This window comes from Ambystoma mexicanum, chromosome 10 (assembly GCF_040938575.1).
Source record: "Ambystoma mexicanum isolate Mex_15411 chromosome 10, UKY_AmexF1_1, whole genome shotgun sequence".
NCBI classification, from domain to species: domain Eukaryota; kingdom Metazoa; phylum Chordata; class Amphibia; order Caudata; family Ambystomatidae; genus Ambystoma; species Ambystoma mexicanum.
In genome coordinates this window covers 1,565,705,289-1,565,729,626 of record NC_090932.1, presented here as the reverse complement: position 1 = coordinate 1,565,729,626, position 24,338 = coordinate 1,565,705,289, and the positions used below count along the sequence as shown (strand labels likewise).

Sequence of the window (24,338 nt, the reverse complement as noted above, 5' to 3'; positions counted from 1 at the left end):
GCTGGTGTCCCCTTGTGTGTGTGCCTCCAGCTGCGGCTGCAGTGTGCCTTGCGCTGCTCCTGGTGGCCTGTGGTGTGGGTGTTGGCTTGGCCCTGCTGTGTTGCGGTGTTAAACAGTGGGATATCTGCCACAGTGTAGCCTGACTGGGCCTTTGCGGGGTGGTGGCAGACCTTGAGGGCCTGGATGCGCCGCTCTCAGATGGGCCGCCTCCTCTGATGCCTCTGGCAATTCATGAGTGCCTGTAGTGGACATAGGAAATGTTGTCAGGTATGGTTCCCCCACGTGTGTTGGCATGTGACACACATTTGCTACAGTACAGAGTGGGACCCGACACATATGGGCAAATGGGCATGGTTGGTCAGGGGAGATTGCATGTGGGCTCTGCATCATGGGGTTACTTGTAGAGATGAGATTGTGACACATGGGCAGTTGATCTTTGGCCAGTGTGTGGGGAGGGCACGGTGTCCACGCTGGGGCAGCTGACGACTGGCATGAATGCTTGTGGTCCTTCATGCACTCACATACCCTCCTCGGGTGGCACCCACATGGTGTGAGTGGTTGCTTAGCCCATGGCACTGGCATGGCTCTATTGGGCCCTACTGTGCATCCATCAACGCTGCACTGTGTAACACAGTGATTTGCAGGCTGAGCACATGTTGGTGTGGGGGACATGTACTTCCCTGTGGCTTGTCTGCAATGCCAACATGGGGCAGGCCAACTGGGGCCGCAACATGCTGGTGTGACTGCTGCACAGTGTTTTGGTCGCTCATGCACCTCTATCCCACTGGCACATAGTACACCAGTAAGGATGTGGTGCACATGGCATTTCGTTTGGTCACTTTCCACACCTTCACGCTACTGTGATGCTCAGGGGTGCCCTTGGCGACCTGACCTATGGCTGCTGTGCAGGGTGTCTGATGTGCCATCCCGTCACTCCACCATGTTGGCATGCCCAGCATCTGGGTATGCAGACATGTGTCCCTGTCAACTTGGGCATTTATGCTGGGCTGTCATTTGTGTGGGGGGGGTTGACCCACCTCCAAACTCCTGGCTGCGCGCACCTGACTCCGCACTGCAGACTCCCTCTATCCCTTCTACGTCCAGCGTTGTACTGCACTTTTCCTCCCAGGCAGCGAGTACCAGTGGCTCCACAGTGCCTCCTCCAGTTGCCAGGGACTCATGGCGTTGTTGGGACAGCCGTCCTTGCACCCTGACACTCAGGTCATTCCACGCTTGCGGCAGTCCTCTCTATCACGGGGTACACTTGCAACTGCTGTCACCTTCTGGCTGATGACATGCCAGGTGCTGTCCTGCGCTGTCCAGTGGTCTTCATCTGCTGACTGCAATAAAGTTTGTCACAGTGGGCAATGACCTCATCTTTGAGGACCACAAGCTCCCCCTCACTACATTTTGGTTTGTGCAGGTGATATTCTGCCACCTTGCCTCTGATCCTCTCCTGGGACATTCTGGCTTCTTCCCATGGCCGGATGACCGCAGAAAGTGGAGATATTTAATGGATTGTGTTTTTCAAAATGGACTCTGCCGTGGTTCCCGTTCCGGCGAGGACATGAACTATTAGCACTGTTTTTTCAGCAGAAGCCCTTATTTCGTCGCAGTTTCTGACAGACACTAATATCGTTACCGCCAGAGTCGGGCGCATTCATGCCAGGTTGTGATGCAAACCTAATACCGCCAAACAAGTCGGTGGTAACGCCCTTTCCACTCGGCAGTAATTGCAACCGATTACCCAACAAATTGTGATGAGGCCCTATGTCACAAACACAACACCACAAACACACAAAATAATCCCATGCAGACTCTCACACCCAAAACACCAGACCCATGCCACGTAGAAGCAAACCCAACACACAGTGACTGATTTTCTAAATTGAAGCTACCAACAGCACAGAAGAAGGGCTCTTGCGCTCCCACTCCCCATAACCCTAACTAAACCTCCTTCCTATTCAGATCAACCAGAGCATCGGAAGACCATGAAAATGGCAGCAGTGCACGTTATAAATCTCAATACAATAACATACTTTAGCTGGAGGATTGGAGGCCTGAATTTGCCAGTTCCCCTCTAAACTTTGGATGATTCTGAGGGATTGGACGGGGTACTACTTAAAAGTACGATTTAGGCCTCACCCAGTTCCCCTTGACTACCAGGTGCGGGACAGTTTTTAAGGAACATATTGTATATGTAATGTTTGTACCTGGAAAAAATGCATTCATTATAATGGAGGTCTTATTTTATATCTAGTTAAAGGTCTGAGGGGCAGGAGACGCATTTCTATCACATTTCTTTTGCAGTGATGACATGCAATGGTTGGTTGCAGGTTTTCTTGGACAATAATCTATTGATAGTTAATTAAGAAGCAAACGGCTGTTTACTTTGCATGCAAAAATAATTAATCTAACAGGTAACAAAGGGGAGACAATAATATGAAATCATTGGTGGGGAGGATCGAATCCACCGCTCCACAGGCTGCTCCCCTCCCAGTCAAGGGTTGTAACCTCGGGTCCACCAATGGTCTGTAAGCGCATGTGAACCTACTGTAAACTACAGATCAAGCCTGCCGCATGCATTGTGGGCAGAATGTGCACATGCAGGCCCAGGGGAATGACAAGGAGTCTCCATGAGTGACAAGGAAACACACAGTGGTGAAACAGTGGTGAAATGATCAACAGCATCTCACATGGCTCTATCAGATATTTTGGGGCGAAAATAATGGTGATATGTGTCATTGGAATTACCATTTACGGGCTAAAAAGAGAGATCTAGCCAAATATTTTAATCTCAACACAATGGGCCTCATTACGACCCTGGCGGTACGGAGTAAACGGCACCGTAAAAGGTGCCGGCGCCGTTTACCCCGTACCGCCTCATTACGAGGTCCCCTCGCGGGACCCAGAAAGCAACGCCTGGTCAAACCAGCCGTGCTTACCGGGTCCCGCAAGGGGAAGAGGGAGCAAACAACGGGCCAACTCGGAATGGCCCGTTGTTTGCTCCCTCTCCCATTCCCATTCAGCCCTATGGGGGCTGAAATGGGAATGGGGAAGGACCGGGTCCGGGTCCTTGGAGGGAGGAATTACCGGGCCTCCCGAACTCGGAATGGCCCGGTTATTCCTCATTCTGAGGACACGGACGCGATTTCGGCGGCAGCCATGCCGCCAATAGCGTCATGGCTGCCGCCGAACTCGTAATGAGGGCCAATATGTTAGCAAATGTGTGAGAATGGGTGTATTGGACAGAGACACTTTTTCACCCAATCTGGGAGTCCCGGGCATACTTTTATTTGCAGCAGTAATGGGGTGCCTTTGGGGTACCCTTCATTACAGGAGAGGGTTACATTTTTAGAATTTCTATCTCCACCTCTTGGGTAGAGGTAAAAGTTGGAGGTTTTTTTGGGATGTATTAAATCTCAATCAGGCAGTAATTGCGTGATGATGAGTTCCCCAAGAATACCACATGAGGTAAATACAGCCAGGCCGACCTGCTGGCAGATACCAAAGGATGTCCGTTTTAGCCATTACTGCAAGATTAATACAGTAGTTTGTATATCCGTGACTTTTAAGTATCTCTGCAAAGGACACACAAGAACATTATTTCAATTATTTATAAAACAAGATACATAGATAGCTTGTGAACTGTAAAGCGCTCCGTTGCTTCTCGGAGCTAAGGCTACGCTCAATAAATATCACAATAATAATAATAATAATAACTATGTTGCTTTTTGCGATGTTTGTGGTTATGTTATGAGTGCTCAGATTCAAATAGACAAATGTAACCAGGGTAGATGTGGCCGCCTGCAGTGGGGTACAGAAGCCCTTCCTCGTTAAGCGGGTGACGCTGAGAGCGCGCAGACACTCAACAGGCAGATTCTCAAGACTAGCTCATCGCCTCACTTGCGCCCAAAACACCATCAGCCCAATTCTCAAAGGGCCTCATCTTAGATGCCCTCATTCAGACGCCCTTTTTTGCCCCTTTGTGCATTTGCATAAATAATGGGGCATTTCATTTAAAAATTGCTCCTCGAATTCACAAACGGGATGTGATTTTAAATGCTCTGAAATTACCCTGCGGCGCCTTTTGAAAGAGGTGCCAGGGGATGAGCAAATCATGGCTGGGTCATGTATGACTAGGGTGACCAGATTCAAAAAGTAAAAAACCGGGACAGTACAACTAACATAAAAGAAGGACTAACTCTTAAAAGTGGCTGTTAAGGCACTACACTTAAGTAACGTTTGCAGGAGAAAGGGTTTTAAGTGTTACAGTTCAAATGAACACATATTATAATTAACACTATCTTAAGTTGTAAAATGCCGCATTCGGGTCGGGGGTGTGTGACCGCACCCTCTGATTCCTCCTGGTGCCCAGTGTACCCCCAGCCTCTCGCTGGCACCCTATTACCCGCCCCTCCTGGCATCAAACGCTGCCCCCGCTACTACCTGCCATTGTGAACTCAATGTGGCAAGCTACGACCTGCCACTGTGAACTCAGTGGGAGTAATGGCAGAGAGTGGTGGCAAGCTACGGCCTGCCACTGTGAACTCAGTGGGAGTAATGGCAGAGAGTGATGGCAAGCTACGGCCTGCCACTTTGAAGGCAAGCTACGGCCTGCCACTGTGAACTCAATGGGAGTAATGGCAGAGAGTCGTGGCAAGCTACGGCCTGCCACTGTGAACTCAGTGGGAGTAATGGCAGAGAGTGGTGGCAAGCTACGGCCTGCCACTGTGAACTCAGTGGGAGTAATGGCAGAGAGTGGTGGCAAGCTACGGCCTGCCACTTTGAAGGCAAGCTACGGCCTGCCACTGTGAACTCAATGGGAGTAATGGCAGAGAGTGGTGGCAAGCTACGGCCTGCCACTGTGAACTCAATGGGAGTTATGGCAGAGAGTGGTGGCAAGCTACGGCCTGCCACTGTGAACTCAATGGGAGTAATGGCAGAGAGTGGTGGCAAGCTACGGCCTGCCACTGTGAACTCAATGGGAGTTATGGCAGAGAGTGGTGGCAAGCTACGGCCTGCCACTGTGAAGGCAAGCTACGGCCTGCCACTGTGAACTCATTGGGAGTTATGGCAGAGAGTGGTGGCAAGCTACGGCCTGCCACTGTGAAGGCAACCTACGGCCTGCCACTGTGAACTCATTGGGAGTTATGGCAGAGAGTGGTGGCAAGCTACGGCCTGCCACTGTGAACTCAATGGGAGTTATGGCACATCCTTACTATTTCTATGCAGTCCACAGCGCAAACCAAGGGCTAGGCTGGGGGGCTTGCGTTCCGCTTGTCGTCCACTTGCATTCTCACCATTTTGCCCTGATGACTAACCCCCCATGCATCACCACCCCGCTTACCTGCATCCTGGATGTCTTTCACCACCTGCTTGGCCAGCGACCCCGTGTAAAATGCCTCCGCACCCTCCGTGGCGATGGTCTCCAAAGTCTGGGCCAGTTTGGGAAACCGGACAATCTCCCCCAGCTTCAAGATCTTCCCTTGGGAATTGCACAAGACTTCACTGAGAAAAAGCGATATAGGACAAACAAACAATATGCCAATTAAAACAGGTAATAACACGTCTTTTAACCCTATGAAGGGATGGCATCCAATTACCATGTGCCCGCCGAGTAAAGGCGTGGCGTCTCTATGCAGAATTTGCATATCCACGCCTGCTGTGTGAAACTTTGCTGGAGGTAAATCCTGCATTCCGTGGTCAAACATGTAATTTGGCAATGTAGTAAAACTAACAGTTATTTCATTATCACTAAAATAAGTTGCAGTTATGGAATTAGTGTAATTCTGTAAATTGCATTGGAAGGTTGTGGCGTGGCTAGCCCTAGGGGGTTTTCATAGCAACCTCCCCCATTATCATTTTTTCAAACTGGTTAAATCACATCAACACATGGTTTCTATGTTTCCTAGGGCAAGGAACCCTTGTTAAATTATGCAGGTGTAGAATCAGCAGGGCAGGCATACTCCAAATAATCACCACTTCGCCGTGAACCTTCTAAATAAGAACGATGGGCACCTCCGTCCACCATCATAGACGTGGCCCATATCCTACTTTTAGCCTCCTTTGGGTCCATCCCTGATACCCCCCCCCCAATAATTATAATCTCAAGAAGTTCATGGCCAAATCAAGACTGCTTTCTACCAAGTGTGCTGCATAGGTCCTGCCCACAAAGTGGATCCAGTGATAAACAGGATCTTCGAAAACAAATTGAGTCCTGGACCCTCAGCCAGTACAGCTAATGAGGTCTTGCCAAGTATGGCCTCCACTCAATTGAAGTGTCGAGAGGAAGGCCATCCATTAAATCACTCTGCTTGGTCCACCATGCCTTCTACGGTCTGGGCGCCGAGTACCTACAATACAAATGTCGTCATTATCCCCCTCCCAGTCTTCTTCATTCGGTTCTGATCTTTTGATCCAAGCACCTTGAGTCCACCGCACTAGAACTGGCAGACAAGATTTTCTGTAGCTGCGGCTGTTCTTTGGAATTAAGCTGCCTCCTTCTCATGGAGCCATTGATGATCACCTGCTATTCTGTCGGCTGCTAAAGCCCATCTATTGTAATTGGTTATTTATAACACGCTAAATACCGAGAGGTTTCTAAACGCAGACCCGGGGATCGAACATGTGTTGCTCCACATCTTGCTTCCAAGGCAAGTGCATTGCCCCTGAACTATCCTTCCGGTTTTGAACTATTGTAGCTGCCCCTGCCCGTCAGCCTTTGTTCTTCAGCGTCATGATGCCTTCGGATGTAAGCCGCGCTTTAGAAATCTAATTAACGTAACATCAACCATATACCGCCATTGAATGCCCAAACATCAGACCCCCAGATGTTCATTGCGGCTACCTGCTGTTCGTAAGCTTCTATAGGATGGAGCCCAGTGTACCCTTCTTAAAGTATATTAAATTGACCGATGGCAGCCAAAGCATGTATAGCTTTTGAAGGCTTTATGGTCATTGCATCGAATTCCTTGTAACTAAATGCATTTGCATCGAATTTTTTTCCAACTAAAAAAATATGCATCAAATGTATTTTTTTTCTTTTCTTTGGGGGTGGGGGCTAAACTCCCGTTTTTTACCCTTTAAAATCCTCTGGAACAAAAATTAACCCGTCACCCCCCCAAAAACATGCATTTGATGCACATTTTTTAGATGGGAAAAATTCAATGGAATGGCATTAGATGGAATGGCATTCGATGCAATGACCACATATCCTTTGAAAGCTGTCATATCAGGATCGGCTTCTCATGCAATATGGCTATTAAAAAAAATGACTCCAAGGTCTTTGCAGTTGCCCACTATATCAAAGAGATATATGCCAACAGACCATTTGGAAGAACAATGTTTTGTTTGTTGGTAAACCACATTTTGTGTGTTTTAGTACAATTAATGCTTAATTTGTGGACAAAGGGGAAGTCATTAATGGCCATTAAGGTCCTCTTTAAGCCACTAGGGATGAGATCAAGCATTACTAGGTTATCTGCATAGACTAAATGTTGAATATGAGTATTAACCAATTTATGGGGAAATGAATGTCCTGCACTCAGAGCAGTGTGTAGAGCAGCAATATATAGATTTAAAAGTAACAGCGCTAGAGCACCACTCTGTTCAAACTCTCTGTATATAGGGCTACATCTAGTAACTCTACTCTCATTTTTATAGTGATATCCTCATGGATTTATATTAAAATTGTGCATTGGTTTGAAAAAACCTTTCACACTTAAAGTACCTAATACAAGAAAAATAGATTCAGCAATCTACTAAAAAAACCTATACAAATGCAATTTTTGTTTTATCCCCTAATCAACATCAATTCACTAACACAAAAATACAATTTAGAAAACTACAATAAAGTATCATTTGTATTAGCATCTGGGGTGGGGGACATGGACATGGACCCTAGGCTCCATCTGATTCATGGCCTGACCAAGCAACCCTCGGAGGGGAGAAAAGCACCAGCTCAGGGAGGACTTGTGTTCAACCTGAACTAAGACAGAGTGATGAGGATTGAGCACCCACAAAGGCAGGAGGGGAACGAAATGTAAGGATCGAGGAAGTGGATCCCGACAGTTGAAAGTCCATTCCTGAATCCAAAGAATCAAATGATATATGATATGAAATGAAAGTTTATTAATATAGCGCCCATACACAATGTATTTCAAAGCACTTCAAGGCAAGGGAGGGAACAAGGGAAAATGCAATGACATTCTTACAGTAAGGGTGTGAAATTAACTATCATACTCGCCCTGACGACATTTCAGATAGTGCAAGAGCTAAGACATAGATAAGGAAGGGAGGGGGAGAGTGGGAAGGAAATGGAAACAGGCAGGCGACTACCATACTAGGCCTGACAGCATTTCTGGTAGAGCCGGAGAAAAACAAATGGTGAGGGGCAGGGGTGCAGAAAGGGAGGGGAGGAACAAAACAAACGACTATCGTACTTGGCCTGATGACATTTCAGATAGTGCTGGGAGGGGACAAGTAAGGGCAGGAGACAGACAAGGTTGCCATCATACTAGGTCCAGGGGCAATTCTGGGAGAGTAAGTGCATAGAAGAAATTAAGGGGAGGAGGGGAGGAGATAGGAAAAGTGGGAAAGGGAGGGGAGGAGAGAACAGAGAGTAAGCAGTCAAAAAAGTGTTAAGAAGCAAGAGGGGAGAACGAATACAATTGCAGAAGTCAGTAGTAACACATAATGTTGCAAGCCAGGATACAAGATGAATATGGGAACAGCATGATTCAAGGCCACCAGGAGTACAAGATGCAAAGTAAGTCCAGCATGAGAGTTGAGAAAGGGTGACGCACCGTGAATCAATGAAGTCCATAAATGTCAAGCCAGCACTGGCCACAAGACAGTGATGGTGAAACCAGAATGTAACAGGACAGACTCTTGCAGAAGTAGGCTTGGGGGGGGAAGGGGTGCAGGGTAGAAGAATCAAGCAAAACAGGCAAGACCTGTTTGTGAGAAGGGGAGGGCACAAGGGAACACCACAGGGGGACCAGAGGGGTGGGGATGGCCTGTGGGGACAGAGGGAGTAAACACATGTTGGTGCATGCTTACCTGCTGTCTGAGAAGGGGGTCGGGTCCTGGGTCCTACTGGTCCGAACAGGTTCAAAAAGGAATTGCCCTTTTCTTCGTCAGCCCTTTGCTTCAGATGCCCGGGCAAGAGACACCCTTCATCTAAGAGTTAAGAGCAGGAAGGAAGAGGCAGGGCTAAGAAGGTGGGTGGTGCTTAGGCCAGGTGACCTAGATCCACTTGCACCTGCTCCCCCCATCTGCAAAGGAAAAGAGGCTGAAGGGCTCCTTAAGTGGGGAAAAGAGGGGCAAACACGAAGGCACCAGGTGGGCAGCCTTGCTAAGTGGGGAAAAAGAGCTGCAACCAGGAAGGCACCAGGTGGCCGGGGCTTGCTAAGTGGGGGAAAAGAGCGGCAACCAGGAAGGCACCAGGTGGGCGGGGTTTAGGCCAGGTGACCTAGATCCACCACTGCTCCCCATCTGCATCCCCATAATGGCACTATTCCGACAATCTCGTGACATAGAAGCAGTGGCGCTACCCGCCATGCATAGCAATACGAACTGGGCGAGTGTGACTTTTGTTTCCTTGGCAGCAGATGAAAGGATTTTGTTGGAATCCATGGTTATACGCAATTTGGGTTATGTGATCCAAATCAGCCAGGGTGGTTGGCGGGAGAACCCATGGATTCAAATCAGTAACCAAAGGGGGGGAAGTTGGTAACATGGTAGTTAATCACCCTAATGGCATTATAGACTGCAGAGATATAGCGGAGCAAGTACATAGCTTGGGACATAGGGATATGGTGGTATGTCAGAATTATCAGGAGGACAGTAAGTTCTGAATTGTGGAAACTGTTAGGTACTGCTCATTGCTAGTTTAGACTACCCTAGGCTACAATTCCTTTACTTCTAAAAATGAGGGAATTATGGCCCTCACTGCTGTGGATGTATTCCTACTACAAGAAACAAGGCACAGTACCGATATTACATTGGATGGCTATACATTTTTCACACAGAAGCCTTTATCGGTCGCCCAAAAGGCGGCCTTTGTATTGGGGTACAGTTCTCATTGGCTGCCTAAAGGGACAAAGTTGATGGGAAACCCCCCTATTGCATGTCAGTCTATATACCCAAATTCCCCATGAAGAATGGAAATACTCTGATTATTAACATCTATGACCCCCCCTGATGGACAGGTAACTGATATATTAAGGAAGAGTATTAATAATACCATTGAGAAGTGGAATAAGCTGTATCCGGGTGGGGGAGGGGAGAACGGTAGCAGGGGACTTTAACGTGCATTGTTTAACTTACAGGGACCTTCAACACTTGGAGGGTGACCCATCCACACTTAACAAAACATCTGCAGTGGCTGAGCTATATGCGCATGAGTTAATTAAACATGGGGTCCTGTGGGTTGACGATCTGCTGCAATATGCTTTGCCCAGTGGTTAATCTTCTTTAATAGATATAGTCACCAGGCAGGCAGGAGAGCCTCAGTCCAATGTGGACTATATATTTACCACTATACTATTGTGTGGCGTATCACGGGAGTACGCGATCAACCCCACAAGCGTTAGCGATCATGCAGAGCTGAAGCTCACTCTTGAGTTGGATATGCACACTCGGCATATGCCCCTACTGAGTAGGGCTGAATCATCCACTCAAGGTAATCGAATTCATTGGATGATGCCAACATACAAACAGTATGTGAGAATATAGATAAGATGGGCCGGAAGGCTCATGAATACTACGCTAAATGTAATGGGCAACTACGATTCCTAGGGCGGATGATATGGCCTAGTATAAACGGTTCCATGTCATTTCATCGCAGGATTTATTTTTTGCTGGGTTTTTTACTGCAGATTTTTTAATGAAAACCGCCATCGGATTGTTTTTTTTCCTTCATTTTTGTGGGGTACCCCCCAATCCCCACATTCCCTTTAATTTTGTATGTATTCCCTGAACACCACATATATATAAATGTTCTAACCCCCCCCTGAAAAATTTGATGGGTTTTTTCATTAAAATATTTGCAGTAGAAAAAAGAAATTAAAAAAATCCTGCGATAAAAGGACATCGTACCGTATAAACAGTCCTGGTTGTATCCATTTTAGGAATGGCGTTGGGGCCAAGCCTTTTGATGCGGGGATAGATCAGAGGAAAAAAAGATAAAAGATGTGAGCTGACTAGCATTAGAAACAAAACAAACGTAACCCTGGAAAAAGGCAGCCATTGTAAGAACTAGGTACAAGAACTGGGCAATGCTGCATGGGCATCCCACAAGCGAGGCAGGGTAACTGCTGTTACCATCGGCAGCTGGGAGAGGGGCAGCTCCTACCTCCCCGCGCCTGCTCCTCTCCCGCCGCCCCCCAGCTACGGAGACACGCAGTCTCAGCAGCACAAAAGCCACAGAAGGGTAAGGTGCGAACAGTCATCGCACCCTTCCTCCAAACAGCAAGGTGCTAAGCGCCATAAGGAAAACAACCGTCAGGCAGGGCCCAGGTTCAAAAGATCTGCCCCCACAGGGGGTCAGACAGTCGGCTATCCGGCCGGGGGCTGCGACAACAGCAGCCCCCACCACATACACAACAAAGACCCAGAGCCTCCCTGGGTCCTATAAACGAGAGCAGCATGCTCAGAGTAAACACAATATGTTTGTGGACCCTGAACGGGGACCCAAGCAAACAGGAGGTTCACTGTTTACTCAGTGTCTTCCAAATCTTCTTGCTTCTTTACCACAGAACCCGCCCACCCTACAAAAAGGGGAGAAGAACAAAAAGAAGTACAAGGCACTGTACGGTTCCCACAACAAGTCGTGGCACACAAGAAGACGGCCCGGGTCCGAGGGGGTAACCTCAGGACCCGGTGCCCAAAAGTACGATACCATCATGATATGTGATATTGTTATTGCCATAACCCATATCTGTACAATAAAATCCTATGGCCTTTTATTGCCAACACTTGATACAAGTTGTGAGCCTATCATTATGGGTGTGGGTTTGGGGTTCGGCCATTACTAATGCATGCAAATGGGTTCAGCAGTTATGGCTGACGCAGTATAAAACCCATCAAAACCAACCACTTCCGGAAATTCTGGACCCTCTATCGAGCCTATATAGGTGGCAAATCTCCCAAAGAATTGTGCAGGATTAGCGAACAAAGCTGGTCTGCATTCCTAACCACCACCTATTGGGACAGAGAGCCTAAAAAAGATCCGGCTACCAACCCAATACAATTTGAGACGTGCATAAGGGAAAGATGAGCCGTGCGAGCATATCCGTAACAATATTGGGATTAAAATCATCCTGAGCACCAGGACCAGACGGTTTGCCAAATTCCGCTGCTGAAAGCCAACCTGCAGTTTTGGGCAGAGGTCCTTTACATTATGTTTGTGGAAGGTTTGGATGGTGGCAACATCCCAAGAAAGCTAAAGACTAAATATTTTAATTCCAGTGCATATAAAGGGTCCTTACAACGACCCAGGGAATTACCGATTACTAGCAATACCAGACTGAAGTAGTAAAAAGTTTGCCACCATTTTGCTAAAACTGTTGGAAGAGTGGGCTGATAAGCAACTTATTCTGCAGCCGAAACAATTTGATTTCAGGAGAGGGTGCTCTACAGTTCTAGCTGTGTGGGCACTACAGTTAATGTTTGCGGATGCACACCAAAGCACTCAGGGGGTGCTCTATATTTGTTCGTCGACTACTCTGCAGCATTTGACTCTGTCGACCGCGAGCATTTGTGGAATACTCACTATTTTGCTGATAAATCCACAGCTGTTGTACCTCCACGCCTCCTGTACTCCGACACATCTGTATCCATGCGAACCTCCCTTGAGGGTATTATGTACCGGTACCCACAAATAGAGGATTGAAACGGGGTGCGTTTTAGCACCCCTGTTATTCAACCTCTACATAGCGGAGATGTGGAGATGCTTGGCCCAATGTGGGAATTATCTGCTACGAGTCGAGTGGGGAGCGTACCCATATTTTGGGTGGGTTGCGCGGATGATATTGTAATATTAGATCACACCCCCCAGGGATTGCAAAATTCCATAAATGCCCTTGCGGAGTATGCAAAAATAAACAGCATGGTAGTCAATATACAAAAGACTAAGGGCCTCATGACGAGTTGGGCTGTAGCCCTTAAATGCAGCGGTGACGTATTACCGCTGCATATATGGGCTGGCCCTATCACGAGTTGGGTGCTACATCAGCTTTTTTCTGGAGGTGAAAATCCTATGTAGCGCCCTGTATTATCACTGGCTGTATGAACACGTGGTATTCACGGCCAAAAATGCCCCATTGGATCGAATGGAGATTTACTGTTAACGCCCAACCTGTAATCCGGCAGTAATACTGCGGGACCGGCGGGCGCTAACACTTACAGTTAGGCGGTATCACAGCCGAGATACTGCCCAACTTGTGATGAGGCCCAAAGATTTTGCAAGTTCAACGCAAGGGGAAAAAAGGCTCTTGGGCACAACTGGTGGCTTGAAGGCACCAAGCTGAAACAAGTTGATAACTACATCTACTTGGGATGCCATTTCCAGGAATACCATTTATTGCAACAGTTGGGTGGCCTATGTCTGATAAATTTGTGTGTTAAGTGGCAGGTGTTGCGTAACTTAATAAGAACCAGGGGAGGAGAAATCGAAGGCTGCTTGAATTTTACATCAAATCTGCCATCCCTAAACTGTTTTATGTTACGGAAACTATGCTGGGTATTAATACTAAATGGCTAAACGAAATCGAGGGAAAACTATTGAGGTCGATTGTGGGGGTTCCGGATTCAGTCCAAGTCTTAGCCCTAAGAATGGAGCTGGGCCTGCCTCGCGTGTTGCGCTCTGCAAGACGTGGTGCATGACACTATTTATGAACATTGCTGAGGGAGAGTCTGGCGTAACCTCTAACTTGTTCCTACAGGTGTTGGGGGTGCATCGTAAATTTAGACCTTGCAATTCAGCCAATCGAGACCCAATGAACTTGGTTACCAGCTATTTAACAGATCTCGGTCTTCAGGTAGAGGATATATCTCAACCTGTGGTATTCTTGTCTGAATTGAGAAAGTGCTCATTGCTCTGGGATCGAACAATGACATTGGATGCAATGACTCTGCGGAAACGATATTCCGAGTTCACAAAGTAGAGTTTCCTCTGGCATAAACCTTGCAGCTATTTTGACTAAATATTGTAGTCTGCCTCTACGCCAATTTGTGTTATATTTGAGGTTGAATATTCTCCCAGTACGTGAGGTGACAGGGGCATGGATCAAGGAATCCATAGAGAAGAGAATTTGTCGTATACGTGGGGCTGACGTGGAGTCGAGCAGACATTCTGGCTGGCAGTCCTGGACTAATAAAACGATATGATACCTCCTAGGCTCGATTCACAACAAAATGTGGGGGATACAAATATGACCAGTTCTGGTCTATGCTCTATTTCGCAGAAGCACTGATGGTGGGACCCGCGGCCTCCCATATTTGGACTATCGCTAAAACGATGTTGGTGTAATTTTTGATTATGGTTCGGAATTAAGTGCTTTATCTTTGTATATAACGACCAATGGTATTTTTGATTGAATTAATTATGAATTCATTTTTTGTTATGGTTTTAAATTTTATAGGTATTGTGAGTGGGAAGGTCGTTTTTACGCTCAATTTTTCTGTAAAATTGTAATGAATTGAAATTCTAAAGGTTTTGCAATGCAAAAGGCTTGAATTAGCCAAAAGCATACATTTTAAAAAAAGAATCCGCCATGAGGTTCTGGCAGTCACTGGCTTCTAGAGGAGAATACCTGAGCAGCCCAGAAGACACATTGGGCCTCATTACACGGTAGGCGGTAAGGGTTAACGGTCACCGGTAATGGTACTGGTGACCGTTAACCCTTACCGCCTTACTACGAGGTCCCTTAACAGGTTGGTACTTTAACGCCTGCTTTTAGCAGGCGTTAAAAACCAACCCGCTAAGGGACCTTGGTGCTAATTACGGCACCGCAAATTTGCGGTACCGTAATTAGCACCTTCCCCATTCCCATTATGCCCTATGGGGCAAAAATGGGAATGGGGAAGGGCAATGGTGGAAGGGGGAATTACCGCCCCGCCAACCTTGGAATAGGGCGGTAATTCCCCGTTCCACCAAGGCGGTGCCGGTATTTTACCATGGTCCACCGCCTACCGTGTAATGAGTCCCATTATCTTCGACCTCAGAAGTAACAGAGCAAAGCTTATTCTTGGCCTATGGAATCCTATTGCCCCCATGGTTGACATGAATGGTGCTTATGCCCATTGGCTACTCCGATGGCTTAGCTATGGACCCCATACAACTCTGAGCGGGAAATGATCAATCTCAGAGCTATACACCACTTTTAATCCTACCACTATTGAAATCAATCCCTAGCATGAAAATGTAATCTACTGTGGATGCAGTGTTATCAGACACACAGGTGAACTGTGCGGGAGGGTCACCCTCTGTCTGTCCGTCCTTTCAACATTCTTATGTCCCTGCATTTCTTTTTCTTTTTTTTTTAAACCTTTATTTTGGAGACAGACATGCAAGAAGCGGCAGATACAGCACTGCATATTCAACCATACGTTGGGCCTCATTACAAGTCCGGCGGTAACCTTGCCGGTAAAACCGTCAGGTTGCCGCCGGACTTGCAATATTTACTGGTGCCTGGCTTGCTGGAATCACCGGGGGATTACGGGAAGTCAGGTGCCGGTAAATGTAATTCGCCATTCCCATTTGAGTCCCATAGGGCTCAATGGGAATGGGGAACACAGAGTCACCGGCACTGTAAATAACGGTGCCGGTGCATCCGTTACGGTCTGCTTAGCGTGGTGGCTGTGCCCAGGAGGGCAGACCTGCCAGGCACAGCGACTCCGGCAGGCAGACTCGTAGTGTGCCGGTCTGGTAACAATGGTGCCAGTAGGCTTACCGGCACTGTTGTTACCGGACCGGCACACTCGTAGTGAGGCCCATGGTTTTTCTTATTACAACACACGTCAGGAGCACAATTTACAAGAAGAGACATATCTTTACAAAGCAAATATTCACATTACATGTTCTACAGTCCAGTTCATTCCGAAGTCCCCCCCCCACCGAGCCCCCCACCCCATCATCAGACCGAGCACCTGCTAAGTATATTCTAAATGGATTCCATATGTATTTGGGTCTGCAAGTAGATGCAGTCATAAGCACATAGCGCTCGTCTTATTCGTTAGTGAATGTCAGTTCGCCAAGCCACTCCTCGCTGCCAGGGGCATATTTGCACTTGCAATGCCCAAGTATGTATTTCTTCGCTATGGCATATGCAATATTAAAGAAGCGACGAGTGAAAAAAGAAACCTTACCCATGTCCCCTAGCAAGTGTTTGAGTCGCGTGAACGCTGGCGGGAGATCGAACATATCCTCCAATATAGCCGCAGTTTTACGACAGAATACTAGAATCGGGGGGCATTCCCAATACATGTGAAATGAGCCAACCTGTGTCCTACCACACTTCCCACAGTCAACACTCACTCCTGGTGAAAATGTAGACAGCTTGGCCAGGGTGTAGTCCAAATGGTGCAGAATCTTAAACTGCATCCGCCTGAGACCAGCATTCATTGAGACTGTTTTAGTCAGCTGACATCTACCGCATTTCTCATCCTCCAATTCTAGCCCCAAATCGTTTTACAGTTGTGCTCGTATCATGTTTTAGGACTTAAAGTAAGTCTGAAGTAAGTTGCACAATCTTGGCATGACACGCCTAGTCCCATTGCCCACCATTATTGCAGTGATGCAGGCTTACGTTTCTGGTTCAGTCGGGAAAGAGGGCCACGCACTAGGAAACACTGTCTGCAATAGTACTGCAGAACCCTAAGGGGGCCTCCACACAACATTTGGGTCAAGTTCTCTCGGGACACAAAGTGACCTTCTGGGAACATGTCCCATTTTCAGCTGTCCTTACACATCCCATGATCTTCTGAGCTCCTTATCAAACGTGGGAGGAATGAGAGGGAATTTCCATACAGGAACCGTCCTGCTGTACGGTATTAGAATTTCCAGTTTAGGAAATATTCTTGACCATGCATTGACTGTGGTTCTAACCGGGTCCAAAGTGCAGGAGTCAAAATACCGGTCCCTGAATAGAACAGATTTCAGGGCAGTAGGTGATGCCCCATATTGTGCCAGCAGTAAATGTACCACTTTAGGCACGTCAGCATACCTATAGCAAACAATTTTAGCCGGAGCAGCCAAATAATATAGCTCAAAGTCAGGAGCTGCAATACCCCTGTGCTTATAAGGCTCAGTCATTTTCTAGCAGCTAATCCTAGCTGCCCCAACTCCCCAGAGAAACGCTGTCACCAGTGATCTAACATTGTTAAAGAAATCCTGCACAGGCGATATGGGGATGTTGCAAAAGAAATATAGCAACTTCGGGACCACCACCATTTTTAATAATGAAATCCACCCATATAATGACATCAGAAGTACCGCCCATATTTTCATGCTGGTGGTCAGCTGTTGCAGATAAACCTCATGGTTATCGGCATATGGAGACAATGATCCCCAAATAACTAGATTATTGAGGGACCCCAAAGGACTCCCCTGAGGTCGGTGGGCTGCGCTGTGGAGGGAGTGAGGGGAAATAACTCAGATTTAGTGTTGTTTATCTTATTGCCAGAGTATTGCGTACATTTAGTAATAACCGCCATAACCGGTCCAAAGTTCTACTCAGGATCACAAATGTATAGTAATGCATCGTCAGCGTAAAATGATATTAGCTGAGGAAAAGTTTGCACGGCCGAAAATCTCAACCAAATCCCCCATTCGGTGGCATTATAGTGAACAAGGGCAGCAGGGGCTGCGGAGGTGTCCCCCGCAGCCTTGTTCACTATAATGCCAGCAGGGGTTGTGGAGGTGTCACCTGCAGCCGGTCACGTAAAGTAAAATAAAAAAATTTAAAAAAAGGAATGGGAGCAGGCGTTGCAGGGACACAGCGAGTTGGTGGCACACAGCGAAGTGTGCCGCCGCAAGATAAGTAAGGGACGGGGTGGGAGCAGGTTATGTATTTAATTTGGGTTGTTTTACCGTAACAGCCAAACCATCTTTTTGACCAAAACCACTATGGTTTTTTTCAGCCGCTGTTTGTTTTGTTACGGCAAAGCAGCCCAAATTCTTGAAACGCAGCATTCTGATCAATCTCTGGGCTATACCAATGTGCATAGCTTGCAGATTGTCCAATGAAATCCCTCTTTGAGCATTCCAAGGCATATAAATAAGCATTACAAGCCTCACCCTCAGGGTGCTCCGGGCGTTATGGTCCCTGAAGACTGAGTAAAAAGTACAGACCAAGGGTGATGTCTATAAAGTGTTTATAGCCTGAACTTGTCATTAACAAAAACATGTAAAAATGTAAAAAAGGATGCGCGGGCCGGGGAGAAATGTGCCTCCATGGGGTGCCACAATTTATCTCATAACCTACATGCCAATGCCTAACCGCCACGCAAAGGGTGGTCTATATACCCACCTGTGGCGTGTATTGCAGCAGAGAATAGTGCTGTACCTGAAGCAAGGCTCTGGAGAAAGCTGGGTCTCTGTGCTTTAATGCAAGAGAAACTAATATCCCCGAGCACCTGACAGGCTTACTATTGGAAAGCAATATTGTCGTGGGTCTTCCTTCTGGGTGTGTCTATGCACCAGCGCTTACTAACCATGTATGAATGATAAACATAAGATTGTATCAATAGCTTCCCTGCACAGTTTTACTACTAATCCAATAAGTGTTTGCACTTGCAAAATAGTGCATTACATACTCATAAATAGAAGCACATCATTAATGCTCACTCTTTTGGCTAGCGTTTATGCAGACATAATCTCTTGCAGAGATAATATATGAGCATTAAAAATACAATAGTCAAACAATATACAGTTCAAAATGGGTATTCGGTCAGATTTTCGAAAACATATTTTTGAATCACCATTATGTCGAAAACATTTTGCCAAAAAAAAATTGATTTTTTTTTTTATTTTATGTTTTTTTGGGTTTCGTTAGTAAAAAAAAGTGTAAATAAAAAAAACAGGGGTTGGGGGGGTAACCTCCCCCATTTTAAAAATGACATTAAAAAAACATTTAAAAAAAAAGAAATTGGCAAATTTGGTGTCCAGAAAATGGCATTCGAAAATATGGGTTTTGAAAATATCACTATAAACCATCAAAATGTTAGCAATAAAGTAGTTGAGTAGATACTCAGCATCCTACTCTATCAACTTTAAAAATGTTACAACTACCCACAACCAATCAAGAATATGTGTTTAGACATTGCAGCCTAGTAAATCTTAAATTCACGTTCAAAATGGTGATGCTGTGTATTGGCAAGCAAGGGGATAGGTGAGGTTATACAGACAAACCTCTGGACAGACCATCAGGTGGATACGGCAAACACGCTTTCAAAACACCCAAGGCTTCCATGGGCAGGTAACTGAGAACAACCTAAAAGGCAATGTACAGCCATGGGTCAACACGTTTACAGGTCCAGCGATTTAAATCTGTCCTCTTGCCCTTCATCTGCACTTTGATGGTGTAATTTATCCTAGCCAAAGAAGTACGAGGGGCAACACAGGTCATATATGGACACTGTGCCAGGACGCGGCAGCGGGCTAAACACAGTGACCCTGATCCACAGACGCCTTTTATAATGGTGCAATCCCATTGGGAAATGCGCTGTGAATCAGGCCAGTGTTTTTCATCAGCCGTGGGAAAGTTAAAAGGCTAACCTAACACAAATATATCATGGCGTCTCTTAACGGTTCTAGCATGAAAAAGAAAAATTATGGGAAGAAATCGCTTATTTTAGCAACTAAAATGTTGAAACAATCAAAACAGTGGAATTTGGAAATATTGGCAAAGTGCCCATTCTTAGCCCAGTTCGCAGTTTATTTGGGTGAGGGCACCTGAAAGCGAGTTGCTGCTTATTTCCAAGGCATTTCAGGTTTGCAATTTAGCTCTGCCTAGAAATGTATGATGCAGCAACTACATCTCAGAATTCCTAAAAAATGGCAAAGTGCCCATTTTTAGGCTCACATACTAGAATTAAGCCTGGTCCTAGTCATTAAAGTTTCTTTTGGGTCATCAGGAGGTTACATGATGTATTTAACTTGTACTTCAATTGATGTATATGGATCCTTCATATCTTTATGTAGGCCAACATTTAGCGTCTGTCTTCGTCTTCAAATTCTGCACAGTATCTGGTTTTCTAGTTGTCACTCGATGCAATTGTCCACGGAATCCTGGAACGCCGATCCGCGTGTAGGCATATAGTAAACTTTATGACATGGGGCAGTTGCAGGGAAGCGGCTGGGGTCTGTCCAGCCAGGGACATGGCGACACCGGAGGCTGGTGTGCGTTTAAAGGGCTTGGCCACGTCTTCCAGGTGAAGCCTGGCAGGAAACAGTGTGGTTTGGTGGACAGAGTCAATGCCCTCCGTCACTTCGGCCAGCAACAACCTGGGGTGGAGATAAGCAGTGGTTGAGCTGGTGTTGAATGAAGTCCCAGGCCGTGTCTGCCAGGATTGACCTGGCCATAGATGTGGGTGGTGCCGGCAGCATGGATCCTGCAAGTAGCGGCACAAGCTACTGAAGAAAACGCTGAAGGCGCGCGGACCTCGTCATCTCCGGGTTATACCGCAGGGGGGTATCCAGCATTGCAAGGGGGGGGAGCGAGCCACAAAAAAGTCCTGCTACTTTCCCCCAAATGCAGTGCACGCAATTCCATACGGTCTTATTCTCGCCCACAAACCGCCCACCCACGCCCCAATCTACCTTTTTGGTAACATTAGTGGCAGATGGCATTTAGTCTGCACATAGTCTGGCGGGGACAGAGGTGAGCAGAGCGTGGCAGGGATATCTACTATGAGGAAGCACATTGTGTGGCAGGAGGAGTACCTACCGCGAGGAAGCACAGCGTGTGGCAGGGACACAGGCAAGCAGAGTGTGGCAAGGATAACTACCACCAGGAAGCACAGGGTGTAACAGGCACACATGCAAGCATAGTGTGGCAGTGATAACTACCACGAGGAAGCACAGAGCGTGGCAGGGACACAGGCAAGCATTGTTTGGCAGTGATAACTACCATGAGGAAGCACAGAGCGTGGCAGGGACACAGGCAAACAGAGTGTGGCAGGCATATCTACCACATTGAAGAGCATAGTAATATAGCTCAGTGGAAATGCGCTCATCTTGGAAGCAAGACGATGCAGAACAACACAGGTTCTAACCTGGGTCCACGCTTAGAAACCTCTTAGGTACTAAGCATGTTATAAAAAAACAATTATAATTGTAGTGTGGTAGGGACACCGGCAAGAAGAGTGTGGCAGTGATGTCTACAATATTAAATACAGAAAGAGCACTGATACCTGTCACATCAATGCACCCAACTGACACATTCAGAACACTCATGATCCATGCACATCACACATTCTACATGCTATCACTTGTCAGTGTCCAACAGATATATTATAAAGCATCTCTCTTGCAACATGCAAAACAGAATGTGGCAGTGATAGCCACCACAGAGAAACAGAGACCATGTAAGTTACACCTGCCACATGCAGTACAGACTATTGACCTGGAATTCCCCAAATGAAGCCTGGAAACCTAATATGTGGAACACAGAGTGGGGGTGAGATAGCTTCCACTTGAAGGACAAATTGTGGTGGGGTCACATACCAACATAAACACAGATTGTGGCACGAATACATACCCGAAGAAACAGAGAATGGGAGGGATATAGCAAGCATACAGTGTGAAAGGGATTCCTGAAACAGTGAGTGTGGCAGCAATAGCTAACGCAGGATGCACAGAGCAGGGCGGTGATATGCCACAGAAAATATCAGTGGTTCCGGAAGCACAGAGTTTGTCAACGATAGTCACTACTGAAACCACACAGTGGGGCAGGCATGCAGGGAAGCAGGGATGCCTGAAAAGTGTGTAACAGAGATACCTAGCACAGTGACACACATATGTAGCATGAAGCAGAGCATGGTATAGGTACCCACCACGAGAGGTGACAGAGGCAGAGCGTGGCTGTGATACAGAGGCACATAGTTTACATTAATACTTACCACAGGGACTTGTCGCTTTCAATCAGCTTCTGAGTTCCATTGATTCCCTGGAAAAGTCCTTTCCCAATGGGAAACCCCTCTTTGGCCAACTTGATGCTGGGCTCGAAGAGTCTTTTCCATGGTAACTTGCCATGTCGCTGATGTGCCAGTTGGTAGCCTCTAAGTTCACCGGGTACGGCTATGGCCAGACCTCCTATTGCACAGAAGACATCAAGAGACAGCAAAAGTTGAAGTGTGCGCATCCGTGAGAAGGTATATGTTAACATGGGAAGGAACACAAGCGTGTACCCCATGCCTGAAGTAGCATCACACTCATGTTTGAGGTGTTCAATTCGTCAATGGATTAACCATGTGCACTGGCGCAAACAGAATCGCAACCCAAAAACAGAGACCCCTGCCAGACGCAAAACTCTAAACCTTTCATTCCTATCTGCCTCTGTCTCAATCCAGCCCAGTGGCGCCCTGGAAACACCACTGATCATCATATCCCTTACCAGACCCAAACAAGGACCTTCTGGTCAAACTCTAACCTTCTCTATCCCTCCAAACATGTCTACCGAGGATCAACAGAAGGATCTACCCAATCCTAGAAAAGGCCAGCATCCGGTGCCAACGCGTGGCGTGTCACGCAGCGCTAGGATAATCCGTACCTCAATCACCCTACACCTAAGGTTGGAGGCTGATGGCGCCACTGGTTCTGATCCTACCATTCCCACAGAAATACACAAACAGACCCTTTTCCATGACCTTCACCAGTTTGGGGCAAGGTTGGCTCTGCCCTTTGCTACTGAGGGAAACCAGGCCGGTCGGTCAATTCCCTCCATCCCTGTTGCAGTCCAGATGGATGGCTTGTACAGTGCCGCAAAGCCGTTTACTGCGACCTCTGCGTGCTCTTCAACACAACTGAAGGCCCTACTGCCGCTCTTGCACTCTTCAGATGTAATGATCAAACTGCAAAAACATTCGAACTGAAGCCCCTACTGGCGCTCTTGCACTCTTCAGATGTAATGATCAAACTGGGAAAGCATTCTGACCCTCCTGCCCCGCGCCCTTTAATGACGCTAAGGCATGACTGTTTGGCTTTTTTGCTCCCACCTGTAACTCAGCCCTCACCAGTGGTAAGAATTCTGGGGAATCTGATGAACTCAGGTTCTGTCAGTTGTTAAAAACGGTGTTTTCCAATTGAAAAACCTAAAATGACTTCTTCCATCTTTTCTTTTCCGGATTAAGTCATGGCATTGCTGCATTTGTTTCTGTCAGGCTAGATTTTGGCAACAGTAGTCACCTCGGTTTGCAGTCTAAACTGACATTACGTCTGTAGAGATTCCAGAATGCAGAAGCTCGGATTTTAATGACCCGTAAATCCAATCACATTTTACATGGCTTGAGGTACCCTCACTGGCTCCCTGTTCAGTAAAAAATTGCATTTAACTTGATTTGTTGGGTACATAAAGCCATATATAACATTAAACCTTCCTTTCTTTCCAGAAAACCACAAAGATAATCTCCTAAAAGACCAATGATCAAAAGATAATCTCCTAAAAGACCAATGTTCAAAAGATAATCTCCTAAAAGACCAATGATCAAAAGATAATCTCCTAAAAGACCAATGATCAAAAGATAATCTCCTAAAAGACCAATGATCAAAAGATAATCTCCTAAAAGACCAATGTTCAAAAGATAATCTCCTAAAAGACCAATGATCAAAAGATAATCTCCTAAAAGACCAATGATCAAAAGATAATCTCCTAAAAGACCAATGATCAAAAGATAATCTCCTAAAAGACCAATGATCAAAAGATAATCTCCTAAAAGACCAATGTTCAAAAGATAATCTCCTAAAAGACCAATGATCTTCGTCAGGCTGCTCTTTGAGTGTCTCTAGATTTAAAGGGAAATCCTTCTTGGCACTGGCAGCAAAATGCTGGCACTCCCTCACAATATTTATTGGGGATGTGGAATGATCTGATATTCAGAAAGTCTACAAAGATACAGTGCTGACCTCTGCATTTGGGGGCATACAGGATGGTAACGGACCTCCAGACTGCGCTTCAGATAGGCCTGAGCAAAGCGAGAGCTCACGGTCAAAACCGGTCCTGTACACAGAAGTGGCTGCAGTTCGCACCCGGCGCTCCCTGCAGGGTGCAAATAGTTTTGAAGTAATTCATTCCCAAATGGGTTAACCATGTATTGAGCATGGCCAATTTCTA

General features: G+C 46.6%; 1 protein-coding gene across 4 annotated transcripts in view; it reads right to left on the bottom strand.

Moving 5' to 3' along the window:
• Nucleotides 1-24,338, bottom strand: part of GGT1 (gamma-glutamyltransferase 1) — a 417,662-nt gene that overhangs the window by 94,290 nt on the left and 299,034 nt on the right. For all 4 annotated transcript variants that reach the window (XM_069619870.1, XM_069619871.1, XM_069619872.1 and 1 more), the window contains 2 exons: nucleotides 22,129-22,321; nucleotides 5,351-5,511 (listed from right to left, as the gene is read on the bottom strand). In XM_069619870.1, the coding sequence (XP_069475971.1) occupies nucleotides 5,351-5,511; nucleotides 22,129-22,321 (354 nt within the window). The remainder of the gene's footprint in view (nucleotides 1-5,350; nucleotides 5,512-22,128; nucleotides 22,322-24,338) is intronic.